We start from the raw sequence: 26,746 nt of genomic DNA on the forward strand, positions 1-26,746 counted from the left end.
ATGATGTACCATGAGGTGGAAAAACAAAACAAAACACTACTTAATTTGTAACGAGAAAAAAGAAAAGGTTAAACGAGCAATGCAAACGCAGCAAGGGAGAAAAGATGCAATGACTTAATTGTAATTTCATTCTGACTTGCAAAAAAAGCTAAAATTTAACATTTAAAAAGTGTAACGATACTTAAGCTATGTGTGGTATAATTAGGATTACACAAACATTAAAACAAAACACTGAAAACAGCCAGTTTATGCAAATTACTGTATATACTTCTGTGGGGAAAAAGGATAACATGGCAATTCTTTTCAATACAATTATCATAACCAAAATGTGTCCATTTATTAAACTTGTTTTCCTTAAAGATAGAGAACAAATCTGTGTAACTGTTTGTCTGTTTTTATTTTCGGTGATCTTTATATTGTCTGTACACACAAATTCTAATAAATTTTTTGCAGGAAATAAAATCTTTACAAGGCAGAAAGCAAGATAGCAAGTATTACGAACCTTTTATTGCAGCAATATAAAAGCTTGCTACGCAGCTTAATATCACTACTGACAATGGTTTTGAGCAGATCTAAAGTAGACCTTTAGACAGATGTATGTTATTTGAATAAATCCGACATTAACAGAGAATATTACACCATGTCGGTAGATGTGTGTGTGTGTGTGTGTGTGTTGCTCCTGTAATGAATGTGTCGTGTGTGTTATGTGGCATAGACGTGTATGGACAGGAGATTTTTGTGTGCGCACGCATGTGTGTTAACCACTGGGTCCCATCAGTACGCCCCCCTGTTTATGTTCAGCTAGCCACTGCATGATCTTCTGCTTGAGCTCCTCATTGGGTCTGATCTGGTCCATGGTGAGTGGACTGCGGTTGAAAGGGTCTGTCTGATCACTACAGGAACAAAAACGAGATCAAGAATGAAATCAGACCGAGACGCTAACACGTGAACGTGCATGACTGTGTGGGTTCGTATGTTGTAAACAGAATGTCGTGTCACACACCTAAGCAAGTGCCGTGCTATTGTTGAGCGGTCGACTGTGACATTGGAAGAAGGAAGAAGCACAGGATCAAGCATCAAGGTTGACATGATGGGATCTAAAAACTCATCTGGAGCATCTGAGTAGGTCTCCTCTTCCTGCTGATGTCGATCTGCCAGAGACTTTATAATACAAAAACATTAAACAAAACAACAACATTATTAATAATAGAGCTGGGCGACTAATAAATAATGTTTCAAACCTTTATTTTATCTGCTAGGAGGCTGAAAGCCACTATAATATCCCCAGGTTTGTTGATCTTCTTCAGGACCCGAACAGTTTGACAGAAAAGGGTGGGGGAATACGACCTCCCGTCCTTTGGGACCGTGGCACAGAAGTTTTCTTCATCTCTGTACCGAAGAAACCTTTAGTTTAGATGAAGCCCTTGATGATGTTGCTGGAAACGTGCACATGTTAAACAGGCGTAAATGAGCCTACCCCAGGTTTAAGTAAATAGTGCAGATGTCCGATACTAGCTGCTGAGGCTTGAAGTCAAATTCGCTGAAGTCCTTCACTTTCAGAGCACCCATCTTGGGTCCCACCAAGTGTTGCAAAAAGTAATTGAGCATGGAGATGATTCTTTCAGCAAGGAAAGGGTGAACAAAGATGCCTTTGATTTCTGAGTAAGAGAGGAAAAAAAAAAATTCAGGTCTATGAAAAGATCACCACAGAGTCTTTAGACTCAAAACACCACCGTATCTCTTACCAGATGTCAGAAATGCCAGTGTGCCAATTGTCTCATTTGACATGATATTGTGGAAGCGAGCCAGCTGTCCGAACATCTGCAGACTTGACTCTTTCTCTCGACGGGCATCAGGGGTCAGACCCTCCCATTCACCACGGTCCCGCTCTATCTGGAGGAGCTTGATCTTACTGAGGTACTAAAGCGATAAAGCCCAGAGGTTCAAATAAATCTCCAATTTATTTATCACACAGTCGTTTCAAATCGTTATATTAATATCAATATCTGACATCTGAGCAGCAATACATATATTACAAGCACATACCTGTATGGCCTCATCGAGTAAGAAAATGGCATCGTTCATAAGCAGATTCAAAAACCTCAAGAAGAGGGGCGGATTCATGGCCTCGAGATTTTCAGATGCAAAATCTGCCAAATGCTAAAATAACACAAAGCAGGATTTTCTTTTTTTTTTTAAACATGGGATTTTTCAACGTACAGTTAATCACGAAATTAAAAGTACTGAATTTTGCTACCCTGCACAAAAATGAATCCATTATTTAGATGTTTCACCTTAACGCTCTCTCTATAGCTCTTCTCTCCCCACATGTACTTCAGAATGGGGTACATGGGCCGTCTGTAATTAAACTTCTGTTCAAACTGGTGAGGATCGCCTGAAAATACGCAGAGACAGAACACATTACAAGTAACAATGATCAGGAACCACATGTAGACCAATACAATTGCGCAAAACCTGCAACTCACCAGTAAATTCAATGTCTACAAACACAGTGATGAGAGCCTCAGCTAGACGAGGTGCATGGCAGTAGTTGCAGAATGCCCTCTGCCGCTGGAACATAATGCTCTGCGGAGCGCCCGGTGACACGGTATCCATATGTGGCATCACAGCCTCCAAAACCTCTGCCAGCTTTGCCCGCAAATGCGGGTTTTTCATTCTGTCAACAGCAACATTTGAAGAGTTTACACGTTATAACAGGCACGTAACACATGAGCACACACAGAGAATGTAAAAGCAAACGGTTTCTCCACCTCTCGACATTTCCCATGTACACGGTGATGAAGTTGAGGACTTGTTCCAAGTTTTCTGTAGACGACTCCAGCACGTCGTCCGCAAAGCGCCGAAGGAATATGAAGAAATCCCCCATGTTGTCTGCAAAAAACTCTGCAAAACCACATGTGCCCAAAACACTTTGGTGAATGCTGAAATACAATAAATCATATTTTAAAAAATCGAATTACACTACCGTTCAAAAGTTTGGGGTCACTTTGAAATATCCTTATTTTTGAAAGAAAAGCACTGTTCTTTTCAATGAAGATCACTTTAAACTAATCAGAAATCCACTCTATACATTGCTAATGTGGTAAATGACTATTCTAGCTGCAAATGTCTGGTTTTTGGTGCAATATCTCCATAGGTGTATAGAGGCCCATTTCCAGCAACTCTCACTCCAGTGTTCTAATGGTACAATGTGTTTGCTCATTGCCTCAGAAGGCTAATGGATGATTAGAAAACCCTTGTACAATCATGTTAGCACAGCTGAAAACAGTTGAGCTCTTTAGAGAAGCTATAAAACTGACCTTCCTTTGAGCAGATTGAGTTTCTGGAGCATCACATTTGTGGGGTCGATTAAATGCTCAAAATGGCCAGAAAAATGTCTTGACTAGATTTTCTATTCATTTTACATCTTATGGTGGGAAATAAAAGTGTGACTTTTCATGGAAAACACAACATTGTCTGGGTGACCCCAAACTTTTGAACGGTAGTGTACCTCTAACATACACTAAGTAACTTTAAAAACGCACATTGATAAAACTTGCTGAATTCGTGCTGAGTTTATCTCAAGAAGAAAAGAAATATATCACAATGGAAAAATAACTTCGTTCCGCCCGAATAAGTTCCAAATCTGTGCTCAAATCAGAATTTAAGGGAGTTGTACTCAATAACGTACAATACGACTCGGGTAGTCAATGACATGGACAGGCTTTAATTTTCAAACAAATTTTGCATACACTGTACACACACAATCTTGCCTATAAATACCCGGGGGAAATGATGGGAAAATTGTCATTATTGAAGATGCCACGCCTAAGCCAAAATCAACGTGAACAGGCCATCGGGATGTTGCGTGCCGGAAGTACACAGACAGAGGTCGCCCGGCACTTCGGTGTTCATCATTCGACCATTTCCCGTTTGAGTCAGCGTTACAGACAGACAGGGAGCACCAGGGATCGTCCACGCCCTGGTCAGCCTCGAGTCACGACGCCAGTTCAGGATCAGCACATCAGGCTAGCTCACCTCCGTGACAGATTCCTGACACCCTCAGTCACTGCTGCTGAGACCCCTGGACGACACAGACCCAGAATCTCCAGCATGACAGGCCGAACATGGACCAACTGTCACTTTGAATTTTTTTATTGTGAATTAATTCTTGAGTTTGACAATAAATGTCCTTTATCGATGTTTCAAGATGTGTGTGCATTACATACAATATCATAAATTTCAAATATATGCATGGATCTAAAGTGATATCGTGTTGAATTCTATTGTGCGTTTTTAAAGTTACTTAGTATATTTGAGAACACACAGAGGATTTATTAGACTATGTTCAGACTGCACCCTGAAACGACCCATATCCGATTTTTTTGCCCATATGTGACCTGTATCCGATTTGTTATTGACAATCTGAACGACACAGATCCGATTTTTTTCACATGCGACCCAGGCCGCTTGGATATGTGGTCCTAATTCCGATGCATATCCGTTATTTTCACATGCGACTGCAGTCTGACCGGACAGGTCGCATTCATGCGACCTACACGTCATCAACAAGAGACAAACGTCACTATTCTGCGTTGGCTAATCCCGCCTCTTTGGTGGAAACTTGAGTGCGCTTTTTTTTTTGTTTACGTATTACGTAGATGTGCTTATTACGTGTCAATTTGCGCATGCGGGACACTTTTGGGTCGTTTTCCGTTCATATTGGAGATCGCATACAAGTCTCATATAATTGGTAATGTGAACGGCCTAACAAAAAAATCGGATTTCACAACAAATCGGATATGGGTCGTTTCAGGTTGCAGTCTGAACGTAGTGTTAGTAAAAGGCTGGATCACCTGGCACGTAGCAGAGCAGGCTGTTCTGTAGTGGAGGCAGAGGGAAGGACAGGGGAACATGCTCAGGGCCCTGGTTTCCCAGACTGAGTTGTACGAGCAGAGAGGCACAGGAGGCCTGCAGATTGAGGCAGTTCTGAAGCATGGCAGGCTGAGTGGCAGCAGCCTTGGTGGACAGGTAAACGGTCATGAGGCGCTCAAATTGTTCCTTCAGCTGCTCTGCCATTGGGCCTCCGCTGAGCTGCGCCTCCCGCCATGTGCCCTGCAGCCGATGTAGCGACTGGTTCATTTTTACCATCTGATCGTGCAGTCTGTACAGAGAAATTTACATAAGTATTTCTTTTGGATCACTAAAGAAAGCTATGAAGAAGAAAAAAAAAGATGTTTATGCTGCTTTCTGAAGCATTACAATAACGGACTATGGGCCGCACTTAGAGTAGCGCTGCAGGTGTCTAGTGAGAAGTTAAAGCCAACATGTACAAGTCAGTATTCAGGCTGAAGCTTTTTGCACATCGGAGGAGACAGTATCTTAATCAGAAATGTTGCATACTGATTTTTATTATAATTTTTCCTTATGAATTAACTTAAATTAATTAAATTAAAGTGCACTGTAAGTGTAAATGCTTAGCCAGCTAATTACACTGACAAATAATAAGGGTGTAAGCCATATTATACAACAGCTAGTTCCGGTCCACTAATTTGATTTATGGAGCAGCATTCCAAGATTGCTTAGACAGGGTTGGCCAAAAGTAGGCATACAGTATTTATTCATTATTTCTCTGTCAAATTTTGATTTTGATCGCATGGTTTGTGACAGGCGAAGAATACAAGGCAATTGATTTTCAACCCCCTTTGCTTTGGCATAGAATTTTTCTGCACCGGATGCCCTTCCTGACGCAACCCTCCTTAATCTTTCTGGGCTTGGGACTGGCGTCATTGTATGCACTGGCTTGTGCAACCCCAGTGGCTGGGTATTTTACCTAATCTGCATGTCTTTGAACTGTAGGGGGAAACTGGAGCACCTGGAGAAAACCCATGCAAACACGGGCAGTGCGTACAAACGCCACACAGAAAGGCTCAAACCCGGAACATACAGTACTTGCTGTGAGGCGACAGTGCTAATAATTACAATACCGTGCCGCCACCGTGCTTTAACAGTACGGCGCTACCTTCCCATGGCACTGGATTAGGCCACGTGGCAGAATTGACTGGCCACCATGTTCACCCAACCTGACACCTTTTTTTGGGGGGTGTAGTAAAGGAGAGGGCTTTTGAGAGGAGGCCCGACACAGTGGATAAACTGAAGGAGTTCATCTTGCAAACACTTATGGACAGTGATGCTAACCGCAATTTACGTGTTGGGGACAGGTTCCAGGAACGTTGCAACGTTGATGGAGGACATTTCGAGCACCTAAGAGACTAAACATGACTTGATCAGTACTGTATACCTATTCAATACCAAAAAAAAGACATCATAAATAAATACTGTATTTATTTACATGTATACATTTTATACATGTATAAAATGGTCCTGATTTCTATACTTTGGCCCATCCTGTATTTACTCTAGCGGCACTGGGATGTTTCACTGTGTCTATCAAACCGCCTGTTTGTGTTAGCCATGTAAATTTCCGCTTCCTAGTTCGAAATGGTTACTACAGTACAGTACAGTAGTGGTCTCATCAGCAGACATGGCAAATGATCTCATCATCTCTAGCCGCTTTATCCTGTTCTACAGGGTCGCAAGCAAGCTGGAGCCTATCCCAGCTGACTACGGGCGAAAGGCGGGGTACACCCTGGACAAGTCGCCAGGTATGGCAAATGATACTTTTCACAATTTTTTTTTTTTTACTTAATCTATGAAAGCTCACCAGCCTTAACAGGAATGTACAAATCAACGTGAACTAGCTACCCAGCTAGCCGACATGCTATAAAATGAGTGTAGCTTCTTCGGGATCCATTTCCTCAAGTGGAGCAAAAATAAACAGAACAAATGGCCATATGGTGTCCAAAATAGAACTTACTTGGGCTGTAACGATACACCCAACTCATGATTCGATTCGTATCGCGATTTTTGACCCACGATTCGATACACCCACGATTTTTTTTTTTATGTTTTTTTAAAGTAGTAAATTTGACTTATTAACATTTACTTACTTACATTAACTATTTAATAACAAATAATTCAGACCACTGCAGAGAATGAGTAATATGTATGCAAAAATGAACAAATGTATATCCAAAGACTGTTTTATTTCTCAAAATAATACTGTTGAGCTGGAAGCTCTGTTTTTTTCGGTTCTGAAAAAGTCATTTTTCCAAATCGTGTAAATCCATTAAGATTTTTTTTGGGGGGGTGGCTCTCTCACTGTCTCACTCTCATAGGGCCAATGATTTTCTGTGATCGCGGAAAACAGATGGAAATTACAGAATTTTTATGGTGAAACATTGCTCGCGTGTCAAAATGTAACTGCCACAGAAGGCTTCCGCCCAAGCAGACATGCCTTCAGTGTTGCCAGATATTGCTAACGTTTTCCACCCCAACATATGTTCAAAACCAGCCAAAAAGCACCTAAACCCGCCCAATCTGGCAACACTGCATGCCTTTCCGGTCAAGTGATTGTGATTGGCTTGTGGCACACCTAGCCAGCCAATGAGCTGCTTGTTTACAGATTCGCTCCCCGCGTCGCAACCAGAATGGCGACCGCTTAAAAGAAATGAATGCTCTGCCAGTGGCGAGTGTGGACGTTGCGTGACTCGCAGAAGATTGTCGCAGGTCAGCGAAAAAACGACTTACTAATAGATATAAAAAAATAAAAGTAATTTAAGTAAGTTTAAAATGTAATTTAAATAAAAAGTATTCATAAATTGAAGTTTGGAACCGCCTCTGTTTTTGGGCTGAGAAGTTTGAAAGGGTGTACCGCGATTCTGCCTTCTTGTATCGCGACACGGATTGTGGCTCTGCGTATCGCGATTTCGATACGCATATTGTTACAGCCCTAGAACTTACTCAATGTTAATTTCTTGTTTATAGGACCGGGGTGCGTTTCCCAAAAGCCTCTTAACGCTAAGAGCATCTTAACTAGAAGAGAGAGTGTTCATTGTGCTACTCGCTCGACCACTGAACAATTATCTTTGTGCTGCGATGCTTTTGGGAAACTCAAGCCTGATGTATTAAAGGAATATTTCACTCGCAACTGTGTGGTTATTCAGCATGACCTCACTCTTAAGGCCTCTGCATGCTCTTGCGACAAGGCTTTCGCAGATAGCTTTTCGCAGACAGTTGTAATTTATCGTTGAGCGGGGAGTAATAGGCGTGCGCGATGTTATTCACCGCCACAACGCAAGGGGGCGCGAAGTCGCGAAATCGCTAGGAGTAGTTGGTGGGTGTGGTTAGTGGAGTGTTTATCCTCCGGTTACTTATAATGACTAGAACTGGAGTCGTATAGATGTCCGTACTTCCTCACTTCCTCGATCAACCGCTCTTCGTGCTGCTCCATCTTCGCTCGTGTTTTTAAAAATGGCGGTCGTGAAAACAAAACAAACCGGGAAAGTAGGGAAGCGGAAGTGCGTGTACAGCGGATGTAGAGTGGACCAATCAGAGCCCTCTTGTCTGCGACGCTGTCTGCGAGGCTTCTGCGGTGGTCACAATTTTTGGGAGGTGCGCGCAGAGCGTCTGCGAAGGTGGGGGGGCTACGCAGACGCTATCTGCGACACCGTCTGCGAGGACTGCGTTGTCAGCATAAATTGGCCTTTACGTGTGCGTTACTGCTTAACTGTTAAATGACACCAGCAACTAATGTAATAATTACAACTATTCATGCAGCAATAAGGGTCGATTAGATGTTTATTCCAGTGCTTACCACTTTCTCACGTATGGACTTTATAGTCTATCATCATATTATTTTTCCATTTTTAAATTGTGTCTTGCACTGTGTCACGTCTAACAGCAGCTGAATTGCATAATTTGAACGAGCCACCCAGAAAATTAACTTGCGCATGTGAGTAACCTGACTCTGAACACGTGGAACTTTCCTCGCATAAATGCTGACGGAACATTTATACTAAGGTTAACTCTGAATTCATCCCTAAATAACTTTTTTCTGTAGATGAGAGCGTAGATAACAGAGCAGAAATGACCTGTGGAAGCCCAGATGCAGGGTGAGCTGAGTGAGGATCAGGTTCTCTGTGAGGAGGCTGTACGATTGGGAAAAGTCAACTGTTTGCTGAGGCGGAACAGGAATCAGGCATGTCTCTTTGTCGAGCCCTGAAGAGGGAAGCGTGCAATTTGTTTAAACATTTAAAAATTGAGAAGAAAATGAATGGGTGATGTTCAAAAAGGAAGGCAGGTATCCTACCTCTGGCATGCACATTCCTATTGCGTCTCTCTTCCTCACTCAAGTCTTTAAGAGCACAATACGTAGGGTTAAAAGTTAGGAGTTTCGGAGAGTGAGGTCGACAGAAGGGCTGGCAGAGTTTAAGGAGTGCAGCACCTAGATTTAGGAAGACTGCATCCGAAGAGTACATCTGGAAGAATATCTCGGGCATCTGATTAGCCCAGATTTTGGCACGACCCATGTTGGCCTGCAGGCAGTTGCCCAGCCACGAGAGCAGAAGGTGACGAGTCTCTGTTGACTGCTGTAGCAGATTCTTCAGGATCTGATGCAATTTTTCATGAAACTGGCCCATAAACTAATACAAGAGAAATAGACAAAGCGCATGTATAAAATGGTCCTGATTTCTATACTCAAACACACACAAGCAACAATGTGTCACCTGATGGATATTAGATTCCTGAATCTTCATTTCCTGTGGGCTGGAGCGAGAGGGATTGAGGAAAAAGCCATGGCTTTCCACCACGCCTGGGGTTTTCAGCAGACACGATATATTTAAGATAGTGCCCAGAAGTGTCTTTTGATACTGAAGTCCATTATTAGGATCTTTGGGTTGAATGTGTTCCACCAAAACCTACAGAAAAGACAAATTAGACTATTTTTCACAATGGTAAAAAAAAATCTGTGCCCGTTATTACAAATCCTTGGGTTTTTTTTTCTATTACAGAATTAGATTAAGTGAAACAAAGCTCAAACCTTTGCGATGTCTTTTTGCCGGCTAAAGTATACTAGAATTTCCAAGTAGGAATAAAGCAGCACATGGCAGAGGTCCAAGTCTTTCACACGACCCTGGAAAATATCAAATACTGGCACCATAACCTCCCCAAAAGTGCGCACTTCCTGGTCAGCCAAAAGGCCAGCAATAACTTCTTCTAAAAATTCCACCACGTCCTCAATTTCTGCAAATGTTGAAACACAAGCAAAAACAGGAATGCCGACAAAAACAGTTATTTGATATATATATTTTTTTTTTGCAGAAAATAAAATACATATATAATTCCCCGTCTCAGAAGTGATTACATAATAGCGATGACATACGGGCTCTGTTAACCGCCTCCAGCAGCAGGTCCAGTAGCTGTTCATACACATTCTGGCTGATGTAGATCTCTGGAGTAAGCAATACTGTGCGAGCATTGGACACGGTCAGGTTCTTACAGCGTACAGCGTATGGCAGCAGCTTCTCTGGCACTTTAGTGACCTGTTGCAATTTTTTGTAAACAAATTAGATTTTTTCTTTTTTTAACAACACAATTGCACTGGGAAATCAATGCAAGCTCTAGTTCAGGGATATTCAACTAAAATTTTAAAAGATCCCGTTCCATAAAATGTATTGCTTACAAAAGGTCTGGATATGTACTACACAAATGAACATTGTTGGAGTTGCTAAACACACATTTAAACACAGATATTTCAATATAAAAATACCAGGGCTTTGAACCGGTTCAAGGAACGAAAACGAAAACCGGGAACTTTTTCTATTTCACATGGAACAGAAACGAAACCAGAAACTTTATTATTTTTTATGTTCCAGAACAGAAACGCTTATTAAAAATAATGGTAACCGGTTAATACCGGTTTTTATTTCGTTCCTCAAAGTTTCCGTAGCCTACAAATAAAAAAGTAATTCTTCTCCTGCGCAAGTTTCTATGACCCGCTGGGGTTCACTTCCTGTGTGACGTTCGCTGACTGAATGGAGAGAGCGGGAGGGTGGACTACTATCACGTCTCCACGTCTTAAATAAGAGGTAAATATTGCAGTCTATCGTTATTCAAAAACGTCAATTTCAAACACGATATCAATATATTTGTCCACGTTAATGAGAGGCTCGCGAACATTAAATGTCGTTAACCTCTGTTGGCCTATCAATGCATAGGGCCTGACTAGCCTTTGGTAACACACTAAACGAATTATCTTTCATTTTTGGCACTTTTTCTGTTTGTGTAGATGGGAAGGCATACTGAGAATCCAAATCGCCAACATTTTAAATAATAATTGTTTTGAATTATTTCTTGTCTTATTTAATGAAGGTTGTAATAGAATTAGCCTACATTTGGCTTAAGCTGGATGAGACAGAGACATAATTTTATAGCCATTTGTTAAACAGCTGACAGGGAACGTAATTAACCGTTCCGGGAACGAAATTTATTTGTTCTAACCGGTTCGGGAACGTCTATTTAATGGTGGAACCCAAAACCGGAAACGTTAAAATTCCGTTTCTGTTCGGAACGAACCAATAGGAAAAAAATTCTGGTTCAAAGCCCTGAAAAATACTGAACGTGTTTCAGGGTGGGATTTTTCCTTTAATGCTTAACCATTAGTGATAAGTTTATGGCTATAAATAAGACTCATCAATCTGAAGTAGCTTTGCTTTGTGGCGATTCACACGAACCCTTTCGACTGCATCATGAGACACTGTTTTGAGTTTGACGTGGGTCAATTAACAACTTCTCTATTCTCTATAAGCCATGTTATCAGTCTGCTCATCAAACCAGAGAGGGTAAATAAAATAAAAATGTATGGAAACTGTGGAAATCTCCTTTTCTGGCCTAATGTCTCTAGCCCTGTAGCTATTCTCTGGTCCGGTGATCTTTAGCCTTCAGTTAAATAATTTACATACGGTAAATGCATGTGATTGGATAATGTGGCAGCACTGTGGTGTAGTGGTTAGCACTGTCGTGTCATAGCAAGAAGGTTCTGTGTTCGAACCTCACGGCTGACGGGGTCTTTTCTGTGTGGAGCTTGCATATTCTCCTTGTGTCTGCGTGGGTTTCCCCCACAGTTCAAAGAAATGCAGATTAGGTAAAATACCCAGCCACTGGGGTTGCACAAGCCAGTGCATACTTGGTGCTGGTCTCAAGCCCAGATAGACTGGGGAGGCTTGCGTCAGGAAGGGAATGTGGTGTAAAACCTATGCCAAATCAAATATGCGGAACAGATCCGCTGTGGTTGCCCCTACCAAGAGCAGCCAAAAGAAGAAGAATGAGACTGGATACTGCGCAACAGAGGATCTGCTACCATACAGTCGCTAAACTACAGACAGTTTTTCATAGTCTAAAGTTTGTGAACATCTACAACAGGGTGCATCAGTTGCCCTCACTTTCATAAAATCTGATGCATTTTTGTTTGGGTGTTCCTTTTCACCAATAAAGACATCCTGTAAAAATTTTTTGACCATATTCAAAAGTCTAATGGTGGCACCATGAGGTTCATTTTTTGCCAAAAAACGCTTATTTTATGTTTTCGCGTAAGGTTTGAAATCACAATGTCGGACTCCATTTATTGATTTCTTGTGAGCCAGAGATCATGTTAAGAACCTTTGTAAGGGATCGAGAAGCATTAATGTGATTCATAATACATTTGTATTGTTTAAAAGTAGTTGAACAATGATTCAATGAACAGCTAAAACTCAAACTGTGCTTGATTTAGAATATGGACTAAAAATGTGTATCTAAGATATTTGGTATACTCTATAAGGTGCCATAATGTTTCATGAAAAGTGATTGAAATTTTGTCATAAAATAGCAGCTTTTTCCATAACTTTGAGCTCCTGGTGCCACCATTAAACTTTTGAACTTTGTCAAAATATTTCACCCAGCATGTTTTCTTACCAAAAGGAACGTTTAATTTTTAGGGGGCAACTGATGCACCCTAATCTACAACCATAGATGTCCATATGTGACACCATATACGTGTCGCGCCACAGGATTTTTGTACCAGATGCTGTGTTTACAGAATGTGTAGAAACAGTGTTGAAAAGCACGCAATATTTTGCACCATTTTCGCTGACTGATTCAGTAACTGTCAACAAATAAATCACCTTAATAGCGCACCTACGGGATACATTTACCATTTTTAACATCATCCATGACTGAGACAAGTATAGATCTTCCTTCCGCCATAAAAATTGGCGAATGACATTTTGATTAGTAGTGAAAATGCATTGATCATGCAGGCACAGTTTTCGAGCAACATTCGCTTGGCAGCACTAATAGTTCACCACGTGTTTTCTTGACCTTCCAAGCAGCATTTTATGGTCTGCTGCTCAACAAATCTGGGAAATTCACCAATAATCTACAGTCGAGATTGTCTCCTGATGGATTCACAAGGTTCTGTACCATCGGCATGGTGGTGTAGTGGTTAGCACTGTCGCCTCACAGCAAGAAGGTTCTGGGTTTGAGCCCGGTGGCCGGCGAGGGCCTTTCTGTGCGGAGTTTGCATGTTCTCCCCGTGTCTGCGTGGGTTTCCTCCAGGTGCTCCGTTTTCCCCAAAGACATGCAGTTAGGTTAACATGGGGCGGCCTTGGGCTGAAGTGCCCTTGAGCAAGGTACCGAACCCCTGACTGCTCCCCGGGCGCTGTAGTGTGGCTGCCCACTGCTCTGGGTGCATGTGTTCACGGCTTCAGATGGGTTAAATGCAGAGGATGAATCTCACTGTATTTGAAGTGTGCATGTGACAAATAAAGGTTTCTTCTTCTTCATCATCTGGCATAATTGCCTGGAAAATGGACCATTTTGGGTTGCGTGCACATGACTTCATGTCAGATTTATAGTAACTTTCCTTGGTCCAATTTCACTTTGTATTTCCTGCATACGGAGACCTGGTAGTTTAATGCAGCAGGTATAACTCAAAATCCGTAATCTGAGCATCTGGTATGAAAATCTGATGGACTGACACATATGATGAACATCCTATTTGAGATTTAGTCTTCCTTTTTTCTATTATAGTAACCGCCACTCTCCTGGAAAGGTGTTCCACTAGATTTTGGAGTGTGGCTGTTGGGAATTCAGCTAAAGAGTGAAAGAGGTTGTGGACTGATGTTGGGCAAGGACGCCTGGTGCAAATTTGAAGTTCTAGTTTATCCCAAAAAGTGTTCAGGGAGGTTGAGATGAGCACTCAGGGTCTTCTACTCCAACCTTGGCAAACCATGGAGCTTACTTTGTACACAGGGGCACTGTTACTTTGCACCTGTCTTTGTCTTGTCATTTATGTTATCATACTTAGATAGTGAGATGTTTAGATAGCTTAAAGGTCATTTAGATAGCTGTAAATAGTTATTTATAGACCTTGTTTTGTAATCCATTTTCTCTATAAATGCACCATGAGGGAAACAGTATTTCAGTGCACTTGATACTTGTATATGAATGTACTGACACAGCTTTCTTGACTCTTGAAGTTACAGTATGCTGGAACAGGTTTGGGTCCTTTAGTTCCAGAGAAGGGAAATTGTAATGCTACAACATAAAAGGACATCCTGTACAATTGTACGCTTCCAACTTTGAGGAAGACTGATGTGTGTGTGTAATAGTCAGGTGTCCACACATACTTTTGGTCTTAGTGTGTGCTTATCTGCTTTGCTGGAGTATCCTTTCATATACTTGCTTCAAGTTGACTGAAATGTCTGTGAAGATTCTCAATCATCCAGGTCATAGTAAACTGTGGGTGGTAGAAATGGGCAACTGGACTTGCTTGAAAATTCTTGAAAACGTTTCACCTCTCGTCCAAAAGGCTTCCTCAGTTCTGTCTGACTAATAGGGAGTATCAGATATTTATCTTCTCCTGGATCAGAATCAGAATTCTGATGACCAGCTCATCTAAGGCAGGGGTGTCCAAACTGATCCACAAAGGGCCGCGTGGCTGCAGGCCCCCACCCCAGCCACGCAGCAGCACACCCGACTCGGCTCACTCAATCAACTGAACTGTCTTCACACAGTCAAATACTTGCAGCCACACCCACCCTTGATTAAAGGGTGGGTGTGTCAGTCAAGGGTGGGTGTGGCTGCAAGTATTTGACTGTGTGAAGACAGTTCAGTTGATTGAGTGAGCCGAGTCGGGTGTGCTGCTGCGTGGCTGGGCTGGGGTGGGGTGGGGTGGGGTGGGGTGGGGTGGGGGTGTGCTGCTGCGTGGCTGGGGTGGGGTGGGGTGGGGTGGGGTGGGGGTGTGCTGCTGCGTGGCTGGGGTGGGGTGGGGTGGGGTGGGGTGGGGTGGGGGTGTGCTGCTGCGTGGCTGGGGTGGGGTGGGGTGGGGTGGGGGTGTGCTGCTGCGTGGCTGGGCTGGGGTGGGGTGGGGTGGGGGTGTGCTGCTGCGTGGCTCGGGTGGGGCGTGGCTGGGGTGGGGTGGGGTGGGGGCGTGCTGCTGCGTGGCTGGGGTGGGGTGGGGGTGTGCTGCTGCGTGGGGGCCTGCAGCCACGCGGCCCTTTGTGGATCAGTTTGGACACCCCTGCCTTAGATGAGCTGGTCATCAGAATTCTGATTCAGGAGAAGATAAATATCTGATACTCCCTATTAGTCAGACAGAACTGAGGAAGCCTTTTGGACGAGAGGTGAAACGTTTTCAAGAATTTTCAAGCAAGTCCAGTTGCCCATTTCTACCACCCACAGTTGACTGAAATACTTTGCTGTGTTCACATCTAGACTGCGGTACGAGTTTTCTGTATAGTGTTATCTCTGTCAAATAAAATCCCTACGGTAAATGATGTCAGAACACCGCCACATCGAGCATGGCTTTTTTGTACTTTCAAAATGTGGTGGGAGAAATAAAACACGAGCAGGCAGTTCGTCAAAAAAAAAAAAAAAAAGATGGAAAAGCTCATGGCATCATAGATCACTACTTGAACATATGATCAGAGGAAAGTGACAAACATGGACTTTGAAAACATGCTCAAGTGCAGATTTTTGCAGTGGAGGATCACTGTTGGATAATATGGGACCTCATAATGGCTTGAGACATTTTAAAGTAGACTTTTATGAACATTTTCACTTGTGACTGATCAGAATTGGCATCTGATATCTCAACGTAACCCACCTCTTCCTTAGCTCTCTGGTAGCAGGCGTAAAGGTACGGTATGGCTAGTTTCTCCCCAGCATCACGGTCAGCTGACAGGTTCACGACACTGCAAGAAGTCATGTAGATCAGGTGGTTACCCGGCTCCAGTAAAAGAAGTCTGCTGAAAATGGCCTGAGAGGTCATGTGGACACATATTAGCCTCTTGTCCAAAAACACGAGCAAGAAAGTCCATATTTGGAAATGCTCAATTTTTTTTTCCCCAACACTGTTCACGTTGTGCTCGTCACCTGCTCTATCGTGTCCATGTCCAGCCAGTCTTGGCCATCAAGGTCAGCTGCCATCTCTTCAAGGTAGACACAGCGCAGAGGGATGCCATTACCGCTTCTAAGACTAGGGTCACCTGAAGGCCATAAAAATGAGAAGTGAGTAACAACCAGCTGGTTTGTAGTGGTGAGGAACAAGCCTGTGCAGGAATTGAAATGGACTTGACTAAAGAGTGAGACTGGTATTCAAAGTTAGGACAAAAGGTAAGTCCAAATATTGGGAAAGTCCATTGTGACTTGTCCATCTCATTGAGTGAGATGATTAACAGAAAGTGGTGCTGCCATATCTCTTACTTCTGGAAAGCAGCATTACTCAGAAACATTCTGACTGACCTCATCAAAGGAGTTAAAAGAAGTCAAGTCATTTTGCTTACCGTCTATGACTCATTTCTGAAGAGTCAGCAAATACCTTAAAATAAAAGGCAACATGTGGAAGTGATATCATTAACTGAGAAGAGGACATGGATGAGCCATTACAGCACTCACTGTTGTCCAAAGTGATGAGGAAGATTCTCTGGATCATGTGATTGATATTGAGCTGCTCACAGAGCTCCTGTCGCGAGCGGAAGGAGCGGCTGATCTCAGCCACTGAGTCATCATTGTCCCCGATACTGTCTGACACCGAGTTGTCAGACTCCGACTGGCTCTCCCCAGACTCTTCCGCTGTAAACCATCAACACATAACATCACGCAAATCATAAGGAGAACAATTGCGTGTTTATAGACCGATACAGAAACACAGAGTGGGGTCCAAAAGTCTGAGGACATTAGTGAAAATGCTTCAATTATTTTGCATTCTTTTCTGATTAATATGAACATTCTCATGGCAAATTATTTTAGAATTTGAGTGAAAAATACAAACTTTTTAAAAAGAATACGCTCACAATTTTGTGTAAAACCTTACGATCCATGTAAGGGCAAATCCATCTGGGTGTCACTGTCATGTCTGCACTTGCGCAGAGTTCGATGCGGCCGACAACAACCAGACCGCACCGCACCCGGTCTCCAGAGTACTAATCAATACTCACACCTGTGCCAAATCACAACCTCATCACTGGAGTGTATTTAAGGACTCTCAGTTCACAAGCTCAAGGCGAAGTAAAAGCTCAGTGTTCCCTTGCCTGACTTTACCAAGCCTTAGTACTCGTGCTGTTTATTTGGTTACTGACAGTTTTGTAGTTTGGTTTATGCTCTCTGTCCTCCCCGGTGAGATCCTCTTTGTGCCTCGCCTGACCACTGCCTGTTTATTTACAGTCTTTGATCTATGATTCGGATTTGTCTGCCAGCCTTCAGTGAGTTCAGACAGCGGTCAATATGGTGGTTGCGTAATCAATCAATGAATGCACCAAGTTTTTTCAAATTTCATGCCTTTTTAAGTGGGATTTTTGAATACTCTTTATTGACGCTGCTCATAATCTGTTTTGATAATATTAATTTCCCATGTCTAAACATGCTCCAAACATAAATTAACGCACATAGCTTAATGCTTAATCTCTGGTTTAAATATGGATATATTCAGCTTACACATGCTCCAGACAGGTGCACCCATGGCACTGTGTCTGGAGCGTGCATTCGTTTTGTTTTGATATCTCAAGGGCTTCCTCCAAAACACTGCTTCCTCACTGGCTAGGAAAAAGAAATTTCGGCATGTGACTGGGGATACCTTAGTGTGTTGTGGGATGCGTGCATGCAGATTTCAAACCATGCATACTACAGTTTGTTCAATACTCAAACCATACAGTTGAGCGAGTCTTGCAAATTTGTCACAAATTTTCCAGGCAAGTTGTGCGATCCGCACAAAAAAAAAAGCATACGTATCGAGACAGACTGATCTCTTGTGCCTAATACGGTGCCTTCATTTTGATTATTTAAGCTGAGGAACAAGTGTTTTGCTGCTTCTGAACACCAGCACCCCTCATTTCAGAATCGTCATTTATGTGCATATGAGGTTAAAATATGCTAATAAGCATATTTCCGTCATGGTGTTTATAACCACGTTTTAAATGACTGCCAGAAGCATGATTTGGCTGCTGAAAGCATTTTCAGCTGAACTTGCTGACAGAATAAAAGTTTGTTGTTGTTTTTTTTACATTATTTAGGCCTAATTAATGCATGTATGCAAATTAGCATCCATATGCAAATTATGAAATATGCAAATTTACAGTTTGAAATACTTTAAAGATGTTCATGGCCAACAGAAACTTCCAGATATTATTCAAACGATAAAATAAAAAGAAAACCTATTGATATTACCATTTATCCTCATAAAGCGTATATAAATTAGATAATGTTATGCTAATTAGCCTAATTAATTATGCATAATATTTTAAAAAATTTGAATGCCTGTATTCTGCAGGAGAAAACAACATAGCACAGAAAATTGTCAAATTTGGTAATTCAGTAACAAAATACAGTTTTATTCCCAGGATTAGCATTTATTTTTCTTAAAAAAAAAAACCAAAAAACCCAAAAACCTCCATTGTTCCTTGCTAATTGCCTATTGTTTTATACCGGCCCATTTCTCTGAAAAGAGCAATATCCGAGACCTAAAAACGTCCATAACAACTGAACCACTGGACCGATTTGCCTGATTTTTTAAAAATTAATCAGCATATTTCAAAAATTAATAATTTATCGGTTTTACATCTCTTGGCCATACTTCAAATTTCTGTCTGAATACCTTCATTAAACTCTGGGCCGTTTTTACATCCATCTGTCGCCTGCATTCCTGAGAGTCAACACATGCTTCACTGAAAGGGATTAGACTCAAGGAAAATCTGACTTCTGTAAAAAGGAGTTAATATGGTCAATACAAATTTAAAACAGACCTACAAATAGTGCAAAATCCTGAAAATTCATGATATTGAACATTTCCTTTCTTTGTATTATTTTTTCCAAAATTCAAAACATTGTTTATTTTGAGTTTTAATGAAAAATATAATCCCAGATATTGAGTTTGAGCTCAAACATTTGAACGCACCCCACTGTATGCGTACATGTTATTCACCATTGACTGATCAACACCGATCAGCCATAACATATGGGTTATGAAGTTGACGTGTTGGAAAAAGTTAATGCTGACACTTTTCTGTTTTAGCCAGCATTAACTTTTTCAGCAGTTTGTGCTACAGTCGCTCTTCTGTGGGATTGGACCATATGGGCGAGCCTTCATGTCCCATGCGAATCAATGAGCCTTCGACATCCATAACCCTGTCGCCGGTTCACCGGTTATCCTTCCTTGGACCACTTTTGGTCGCTACTAACCACTGCATACCAGGAACACCCCACAAGATGTACCACTTTGGAGATGCTCAGACCCAGTCTTCTCGCCATCACGACTTAGCCCTTGTCAAAGTCACTCAGATCCTTACGCTTGCCCATTTTTCCTGCTTCCAGCACATCAACTTCAAAAACTGACTGTTCTCTTGCTGCCTAATATATCCCACCCCTTGACAGGAACCATTGTAATGATATAATCAACATTCTTCACTTCACCTGTCAGTGGTCATCATGTTATGACTGATTGGCGTATAGTCAGCTCCATAATTATTGGCACCCTTGGTAAAGATCTGGAAAAATGGATATTGGGGGGGGGATGTCTTTGCATTTAAATAATTAGCTTAATTTTACACTGAAAATATGAAGGAAATTTAATTGGACGTAAATGTATTCTAAGAAAAAAAGAATACTAAAAAAAAAATGTTCACAATCATGTTACAATTATACCCCTTTTATCAGGAATGTAACTGAAGTAAGCTCCCATTTTAAGAAGCTGAACCCCCGCAAAGCAGCAGGTCCTGACTCACCCTCACCATTTACCCTGAAGCACTGTGCAGATCAGCTGTCTCCAGTGTTCACAGACATCTTCAACACCTCACCGGAGACATGCCATGTGCCAGCCTGCTTCAAGGCCTCCACCATTATTCCTGTCCCCAAAAAGCCAAGGATCACAGGATTAAATGACGACAGACCCATCGTCCTGACTTCTATGGTCATGAAATCCTTTGAGTGCCTTGTGCTTTACCACCTTAAAGGAACAGTCCACCGTACTTCCATAATGAAATATGCTCTTATCTGAATTGAGACGAGCTGCTCCGTACCTCTCCGAGCTTTGCGCGACCTCCCAGTCAGTCAGACGCAGTGTCACTCCTGTTAGCAATGTAGCTAGGCTCAGTATGGCCAACGGTATTTTTTGGGGCTGTAGTTAGATGCGACCAAACTCTTCCGCGTTTTTCCTGTTTACATAGGTTTATATGACCAGTGATATGAAACAAGTTCAGTTAAAAAAATTGAAACGTAGCGATTTTCTATGCTATGGAAAGTCCGCACTATAATGACAGGCGTACTAACACCTTCTGCGCGCTTCGGCAGCGCATTGATACGGAGCTCAGATATCAATGCGCTGCCGAAGCGCGCAGAAGGTGTTAGTACGCCTGTCATTATAGTGCGGACTTTCCATAGCATAGAAAATCGCCACGTTTCAATTTGTGTAACTGAACTTGTTTCATATCACTGCTCATATAAACCTATGTAAACAGGAAAAACGTGGAAGAGTTTGGTCGCATCTAACTACAGCCCCAAAAAATACCATTGGCCATGCTGAGCCTAGCTACATTGCTAACAGGAGTGACAGCGCGTCTGACTGCGTCTGACTGACTGGGAGGTCGCGCAAAGCTCGGATAGGTACGGAGCAGCTCGTCTCAATTCAGATAAGGGCATATTTCATTATGGAAGTACGGTGGACTGTTCCTTTAAAGCCATCACTGACCCACTCCTGGACCCCATGCAGTTTGCCTACAGATCTGTAGACAATGCGGTCAACACGGCTCTTCGTTTCGTCCTCCAGCACTTGCGCTCCCCAGGAACCTATGCTAGGATCCTGTTTGTGCATTTCAGTTCTGCCTATCATCCCGGCTCTTCTGCAGGACAAGTTCTCCCAGCTGAGCGTGCCTGACTCCACCTGCAGGTGGATCACTGACTTTCTGTCTAACAGGAAGCAGCACGTAAAGCAGCATGTGAAGCTGCGGAAACATGTCTCTGAGTTCCGAACCATCAGCACCGGATCCCCCCCCCAAGGCTGCGTCCTTTCTCCTCTACTCTTATCCCTGTACACCAACAGCTGCACCTCTAGTCATCAGTCTGTCAAGCTCGGCACTACCCTCATTGGACTCATCTCTGATGAGGATGAGTCTGCCTACAGGTGGGAGATTAACCATCTGGTGCAGGCAGAACAACTTGGAGCTTAATGCTCTAAAGACAGTGGAGATGATTGTAGACTTCAGCAGGAGCTCTGCCACACCCTTTCCTCCCCCATCACCCTGTTTGACTCCCCAGTAACTTCTGTGGAGGATTTTTGCTTCCTGAGCACTACAATCACCCATGACCTCAAGCGGGAGACGTATACCTGCTCTCTCACCAAGAAAGCACAGCAGAGGATGTACTTCCTGTGGCAGATGAATAAGTTCAATTTGCCAAAGACAATGATTGTGCACTTTTACACCACCATCACTGAGTCCATCCTCACCTCCTCCATCACGCTGCTGCCACTGACAGGGACAAGGGCAGATTGCAGCGCATCATCCGCTCTGCTGAGAGGATGATTGGCTGCAACCTTCCATCTCTTCAGGATCTGTACAAAGTCCAGGACCCTGAAGAGAGCTGAAAGGATTGTGGCCGACCCCGCACACAACATTTTTGGGTCACTTCCCTCTGGTAGGAGGTTGCGGTCCATTAGAACCAAAACCTCACGTCATAAGGCCAGCTTTTTCCCCACTGCAGCTGGCCTCATCAGTAACGTCAGAGACGCCCACTGACTCTAACCTCACACTTTCAATCTGTGACATTAATGCACTTCGTCTCTCATTTGCGATTTTGCACATTTCAAGGTCATGTCATACATCTCTATTCTGTGAACTTTTATTGCACATTCGGCACACTGTACAGCTTGGTTATTGACTTGGCTCGTTACACGTATTCTCTTCCTCTCACACATTCATGTCATGACTCCTCCATCTTCATCATGTGACCTATTTTTGCACATTCTGGACATACTGTACAGCTTGGACTTCAACAACTCACGCACACATCCCTTAAATATGTCCACTTTTCAAATTTGTGTATTTCAGATTCTTCTATTTTTTATTACATGTATATAGTTACTTTTCTCATTCCCATCTCTAGCCGCTTTATCCTGTTCTACAGGGTCGCAGGCAAGCTGGAGCCTATCCCAGCTGACTACGGGCGAAAGGCGGGGTACACCCTGGACAAGTCGCCAGGTCATCACAGGGCTGACACATAGACACAGACAACCATTCACACTCACATTCACACCTACGCTCAATTTAGAGTCACCAGTTAACCTAACCTGCATGTCTTTGGACTGTGGGGGAAACCGGAGCACCCGGAGGAAACCCACGCGGACACGGGGAGAACATGCAAACTCCACACAGAAAGGCCCTCGCCAGACACGGGGCTCGAACCCGGACCTTCTTGCTGTGAGGCGACAGCGCTAACCACTACACCACCGTGCCGCCCATAGTTACTTTTGTGTTTGCTAAATTCTTCTATTTTAACTGTTCAAGCACCAAATCACCAAAGCAAATTCCTTGTAGGTGAAACGCACTTGGCAATAAACTTGATTCTAATTCACATTTTACTAAGTTCCTCTGGATGTTTATGACTTCTTAAGCAGTCTTTCAGGACTTGTCCTGCCACTGGACATTTGAGGTAACACAGAGGCCAGATTCAACAACATGGGGATGATTAGGGAATAAGCAAATGCTGCAGTAAGATACAAAATTTATCACTTTCATAAATCTGACTACGGCTACAAAATAACTTGAAATGTTCATAGCAAAGTCAAAGTCCTTTCCCAGGCAGTCTCCCATCCCAGTACTAACCAGGCCCTTAAGGCGCAATGGCCGGTGCCGATCTCCACTTCTACAGCCCTCTGCCTCTCTCCTATACAGCTAGGGTTACAATGGAGGGCTAGTCCTTTGGTAACTGTGAGAGTATTGCAGCGTGCCTTGCCAGATGGCAGCAGGTACCATTTTTATGATGCTCTTTGGCATGACACAACCATAAGTAGAACTTGCGATCTCCCGATCAAGAAGAGGCGAACACGCTAACCACTAGGCCAGCTCGCGGTAAATGCTCATATCAACTGGCAATTATTAAGAAGTTTAAAACAACCAAAGTTGTTGCTGTAGCTTCCTGCAAGAATAGCAAGTGTACTGTATACGTTTCTTCAAGGATCACAGTTGAAGATTTGCAGGCATTGTTGCAGTCACCATGTATCCAAATCACCAAGTCTACAATCAGACATCACCTCAAGGCAATTAAGCTATTTGGAAGATATGCAAGAAAAAAATCCTTATCTTTCCTCTCCTATAAAAAGTAACCATCTTTTTTTGTGGCTACCGCCTCATATAGAGGCAGTAGCCACGATGTCATCGTGTTGTAAGAATGTAAGAATGAGTGTAACAATAGCGCACTGCGCATGTGCATACAGGTGTTCCTATTAAAATGGCCGGCGAGTGTATACAATTCAGTTCACCATTCAAAATAAATGGACTAGACTAAAGAAATCGCGTTCAGACATGTTTATGCTTATTACGGAGGGAAAGTGCATTCCTATTTTAAAATATACTCCAGGTCGTCCCCCTTTCCTTGCCTTCTTCAGCCAGTGGTCCCATGTCTGATGTAGATGTGACGCACTTCCGAGTTGGTACGGGAAGTTGTCAAAAAGAGTATTGAGACCACTGAGCTCTAGCGCCGGGCCTTTTCCGGGAAATAAGAATTTGGGTCATGGCGACAGCGTGTGTATGTCAGCCTCGGTTCGGAGGTTTCAGTTTCAAAAACTGTAAGCGGTAAGAGTAGAATAATATAAATTATAGACACTTGGTATATTTTACTTCTGTGATTTTTAAATTGTTCATTTTTGTGGCTACTGCGTCACAGATAGGCGTACAACCACTTCTTTGTGAAGGCCAAAGGCGGCAACGTGGTGTCCGAGTTTGCAGAATCACAAAAATTCTCTTTCAGTCCTCAACAACTAGTAAATATCACCTGTGACCTCGAGTTCCCCCCAGTCCACCTGATTCCTCGAGACGGGAAGTTGTTTATTCCCGTCCATCCATTATCTGTAGCCGCTTATCCTGGACAGGGTCACAGGATATGCTATATTTCTTGTATGGACATGGTATCAGAAAACAATTTTATTTATTTACCCATAGGGTACTTATTTTCTTAGTTCGTCAAGACATGACTGGAATTTCTTTTTGTTTTATAGTCAGTTGAGATTTAAAAGAAAGCTTTTTGACATTTAGGGTTGGTTTGGCATAAAAAGAAAGACGGTTATACAGAAAAGAAAACAAGTCCCACTATTAGGTATGGTGGACGATCTTTCAAAGTTCTTTCAAAGACCCTGGTTATCGTGTCAGGATATGCGGCATCATGGGCTTTACGAAAACCAAGGGAGAGTTTAAATGAACATCTTGCTGTCTCTGCCAAAAAGCTAAGTGTGTCATGGTTGGGTCTTTGAGCAGTACAATGATTCAAAATGCACCAAAAAAAAAAAAAAGATTTCTCTTGATTTTCAGTGTGAGATAAGCTAATGAAGCACAAAGACATTCTTTCGTAATGTTTTTACCTATCTGTATCAAGGGCGCCGATAATTCCTGAGCAGACTGTATTGTGAAACTGTAACCCAGAAACTTACATGGTGGTTCAGCCTGCTGCTGTAGTTTTTGGCCTGATGCAAACTGCTTCGCATCAGCAAGCGAACTGAAAAGGGCAGCAAATGGGTTTCGAGAGATGTTCTGATTATTGTTGCCCTGGTCTGTCATTTCAGTGGAGCATCTACTCCATCAACATGTGCTGAACACCAGCCTGCATGAGGAAGAGTGGGAACATTTATTTACACATGCCTCAAATTATACAGGTGTAGTAGTCTAGATCAAGTAACTTTTCTAGTTACAAGCTTACAGCATCGTTCAAAACACTACCAGACGGGTATAAAAGCACTGAAGCATCCGTTTTGACTTCATATGAACTTTAATGTGGTGCAGCTCAGAAAACTGACGTGTCATGATGTCGCACAGAGTTTACTGATACAATAAACGACATGTTATGTGACTTTTATGTTTGTCCTCGTCAAAGGAGCGAAAGATAAAGCCGACAGTTCGTGTCACTCAGAACAGATGTTAGCTGTCAAGTGAGTTATCGGGACAGTTAGCGGCTAACTGACTTACTTGCTAACTAGCATAGCAGCACGTCAGTGAACACACTTACATTTATCACTCAGGTGCAAAAAGAAGCATTAACCAAAAAAAACAGCGTCGAAAATAGTTATAATCTATTTATAATATAACATAAACATAGCAAACAAAACAAAAGCCATACCTGATTTAGGTTACTTACAATGCTATGTTGCTTGCTCTGTTAGAGCACTGCTTTTCCTGAATAAACACGAATGTGTGAAACGTCATCAGGATGCGACAGTCGTGCTGCAGTCACCAATCACGAGCTTGCTCTCGTTTGTCACTGAAAATGAACTTTGTGTGTTTCCAATCCCCCCCAAATCTAAAGAAATACATTTTTTAAACACACACATTTTATATATATATATATATATATACACACACACACACACATATATATATATATATATATATATATATATATATATATATATATATATATATATAGGCACCCCTGGTTAAGATGTGTTAAAAGCCTTAAAATAAATTCCATTTTTATTGCAGAAGCATAATCTCACACTGAAAATCGTAGAATTATGTAACCTTTAACTCAAGTGAATTTAAAAAATAATAAAAAAAATCCCTGAGTAAGAAATAATTATTTTTCATAAAATCACCTGTGGGGTGGTGTAGTGGTTAATGCTGTTGCCTCACAGCAAGAAGATCCGGGTTCGAGCCCCGTGGCTGACGAGGGCCTTTCTGTGCAGAGTTTGCATGTTGTCCACGTGGGTTTGCTCCGGTTTCCCCCACAGTCCGAAGACGTGCAGGTTAGGTTAACTGGTGACTCTACATTGACCTAGGTGTGAATGGTTGTCTGTGTCTATGTGTCAGCCCTGTCATGACCTGGTGACTTGTCGTCAGCTGGGATAGGCTCCTGTGACCCTGTAGGACAGGATAAAGCGTCTAGAGATGATGAGATAAAAAAAAAAAAAAATCCCTGACTAAGAAATAATTATTTTTCATAAAATCACCTGTGGGGTGGCATGGTGGTGTAGTGGTTAGCGCGGTCACCTCACAGCAAGAAGGTCCGGGTTCGAGCCCCGTGGCTGACGAGGGCCTTTCGGTGTGGGGTTTGCATGTTGTCCGCGTGGGTTTCCTCCGGGTGCTCCGGTTTCCCCCACAATCCAAAGACA

At 42.5% G+C, this 26,746-nt stretch overlaps 1 protein-coding gene across 3 annotated transcripts; it reads right to left on the minus strand.

Annotated features, from left to right (window-relative positions):
* Positions 1-378: 378 nt before the first annotated feature.
* ube4a (ubiquitination factor E4A (UFD2 homolog, yeast)) lies at positions 379-25,851 on the minus strand. Of its 3 annotated transcripts, none has more exons than XM_060943864.1 (20): positions 25,774-25,851; positions 25,073-25,242; positions 16,840-17,016; positions 16,318-16,430; positions 16,049-16,201; positions 10,286-10,445; positions 9,944-10,146; positions 9,630-9,821; positions 9,212-9,545; positions 8,994-9,120; positions 4,857-5,164; positions 2,772-2,904; positions 2,487-2,677; positions 2,295-2,395; positions 2,047-2,160; positions 1,746-1,920; positions 1,478-1,658; positions 1,242-1,389; positions 1,004-1,161; positions 379-893 (listed from the first exon to the last, which is right to left on the minus strand). In XM_060943864.1, exons 2-20 carry the CDS (start codon positions 25,197-25,199, stop codon positions 758-760), a joined length of 3,231 nt encoding a protein of 1,076 aa, XP_060799847.1. In that variant the 5' UTR covers positions 25,200-25,242; positions 25,774-25,851; the 3' UTR covers positions 379-757. The 3 variants fall into 3 exon arrangements, with proteins under 3 accessions (XP_060799847.1, XP_060799848.1, XP_060799849.1); XM_060943865.1 differs by having other exon boundaries at positions 25,756-25,837; XM_060943866.1 differs by lacking the exon at positions 25,774-25,851 and adding an exon at positions 19,034-19,137 and having other exon boundaries at positions 25,073-25,155.
* Positions 25,852-26,746: the final 895 nt, after the last annotated feature.

This window comes from Neoarius graeffei, chromosome 17 (genome assembly GCF_027579695.1).
Source record: "Neoarius graeffei isolate fNeoGra1 chromosome 17, fNeoGra1.pri, whole genome shotgun sequence".
NCBI lineage: Eukaryota > Metazoa > Chordata > Actinopteri > Siluriformes > Ariidae > Neoarius > Neoarius graeffei.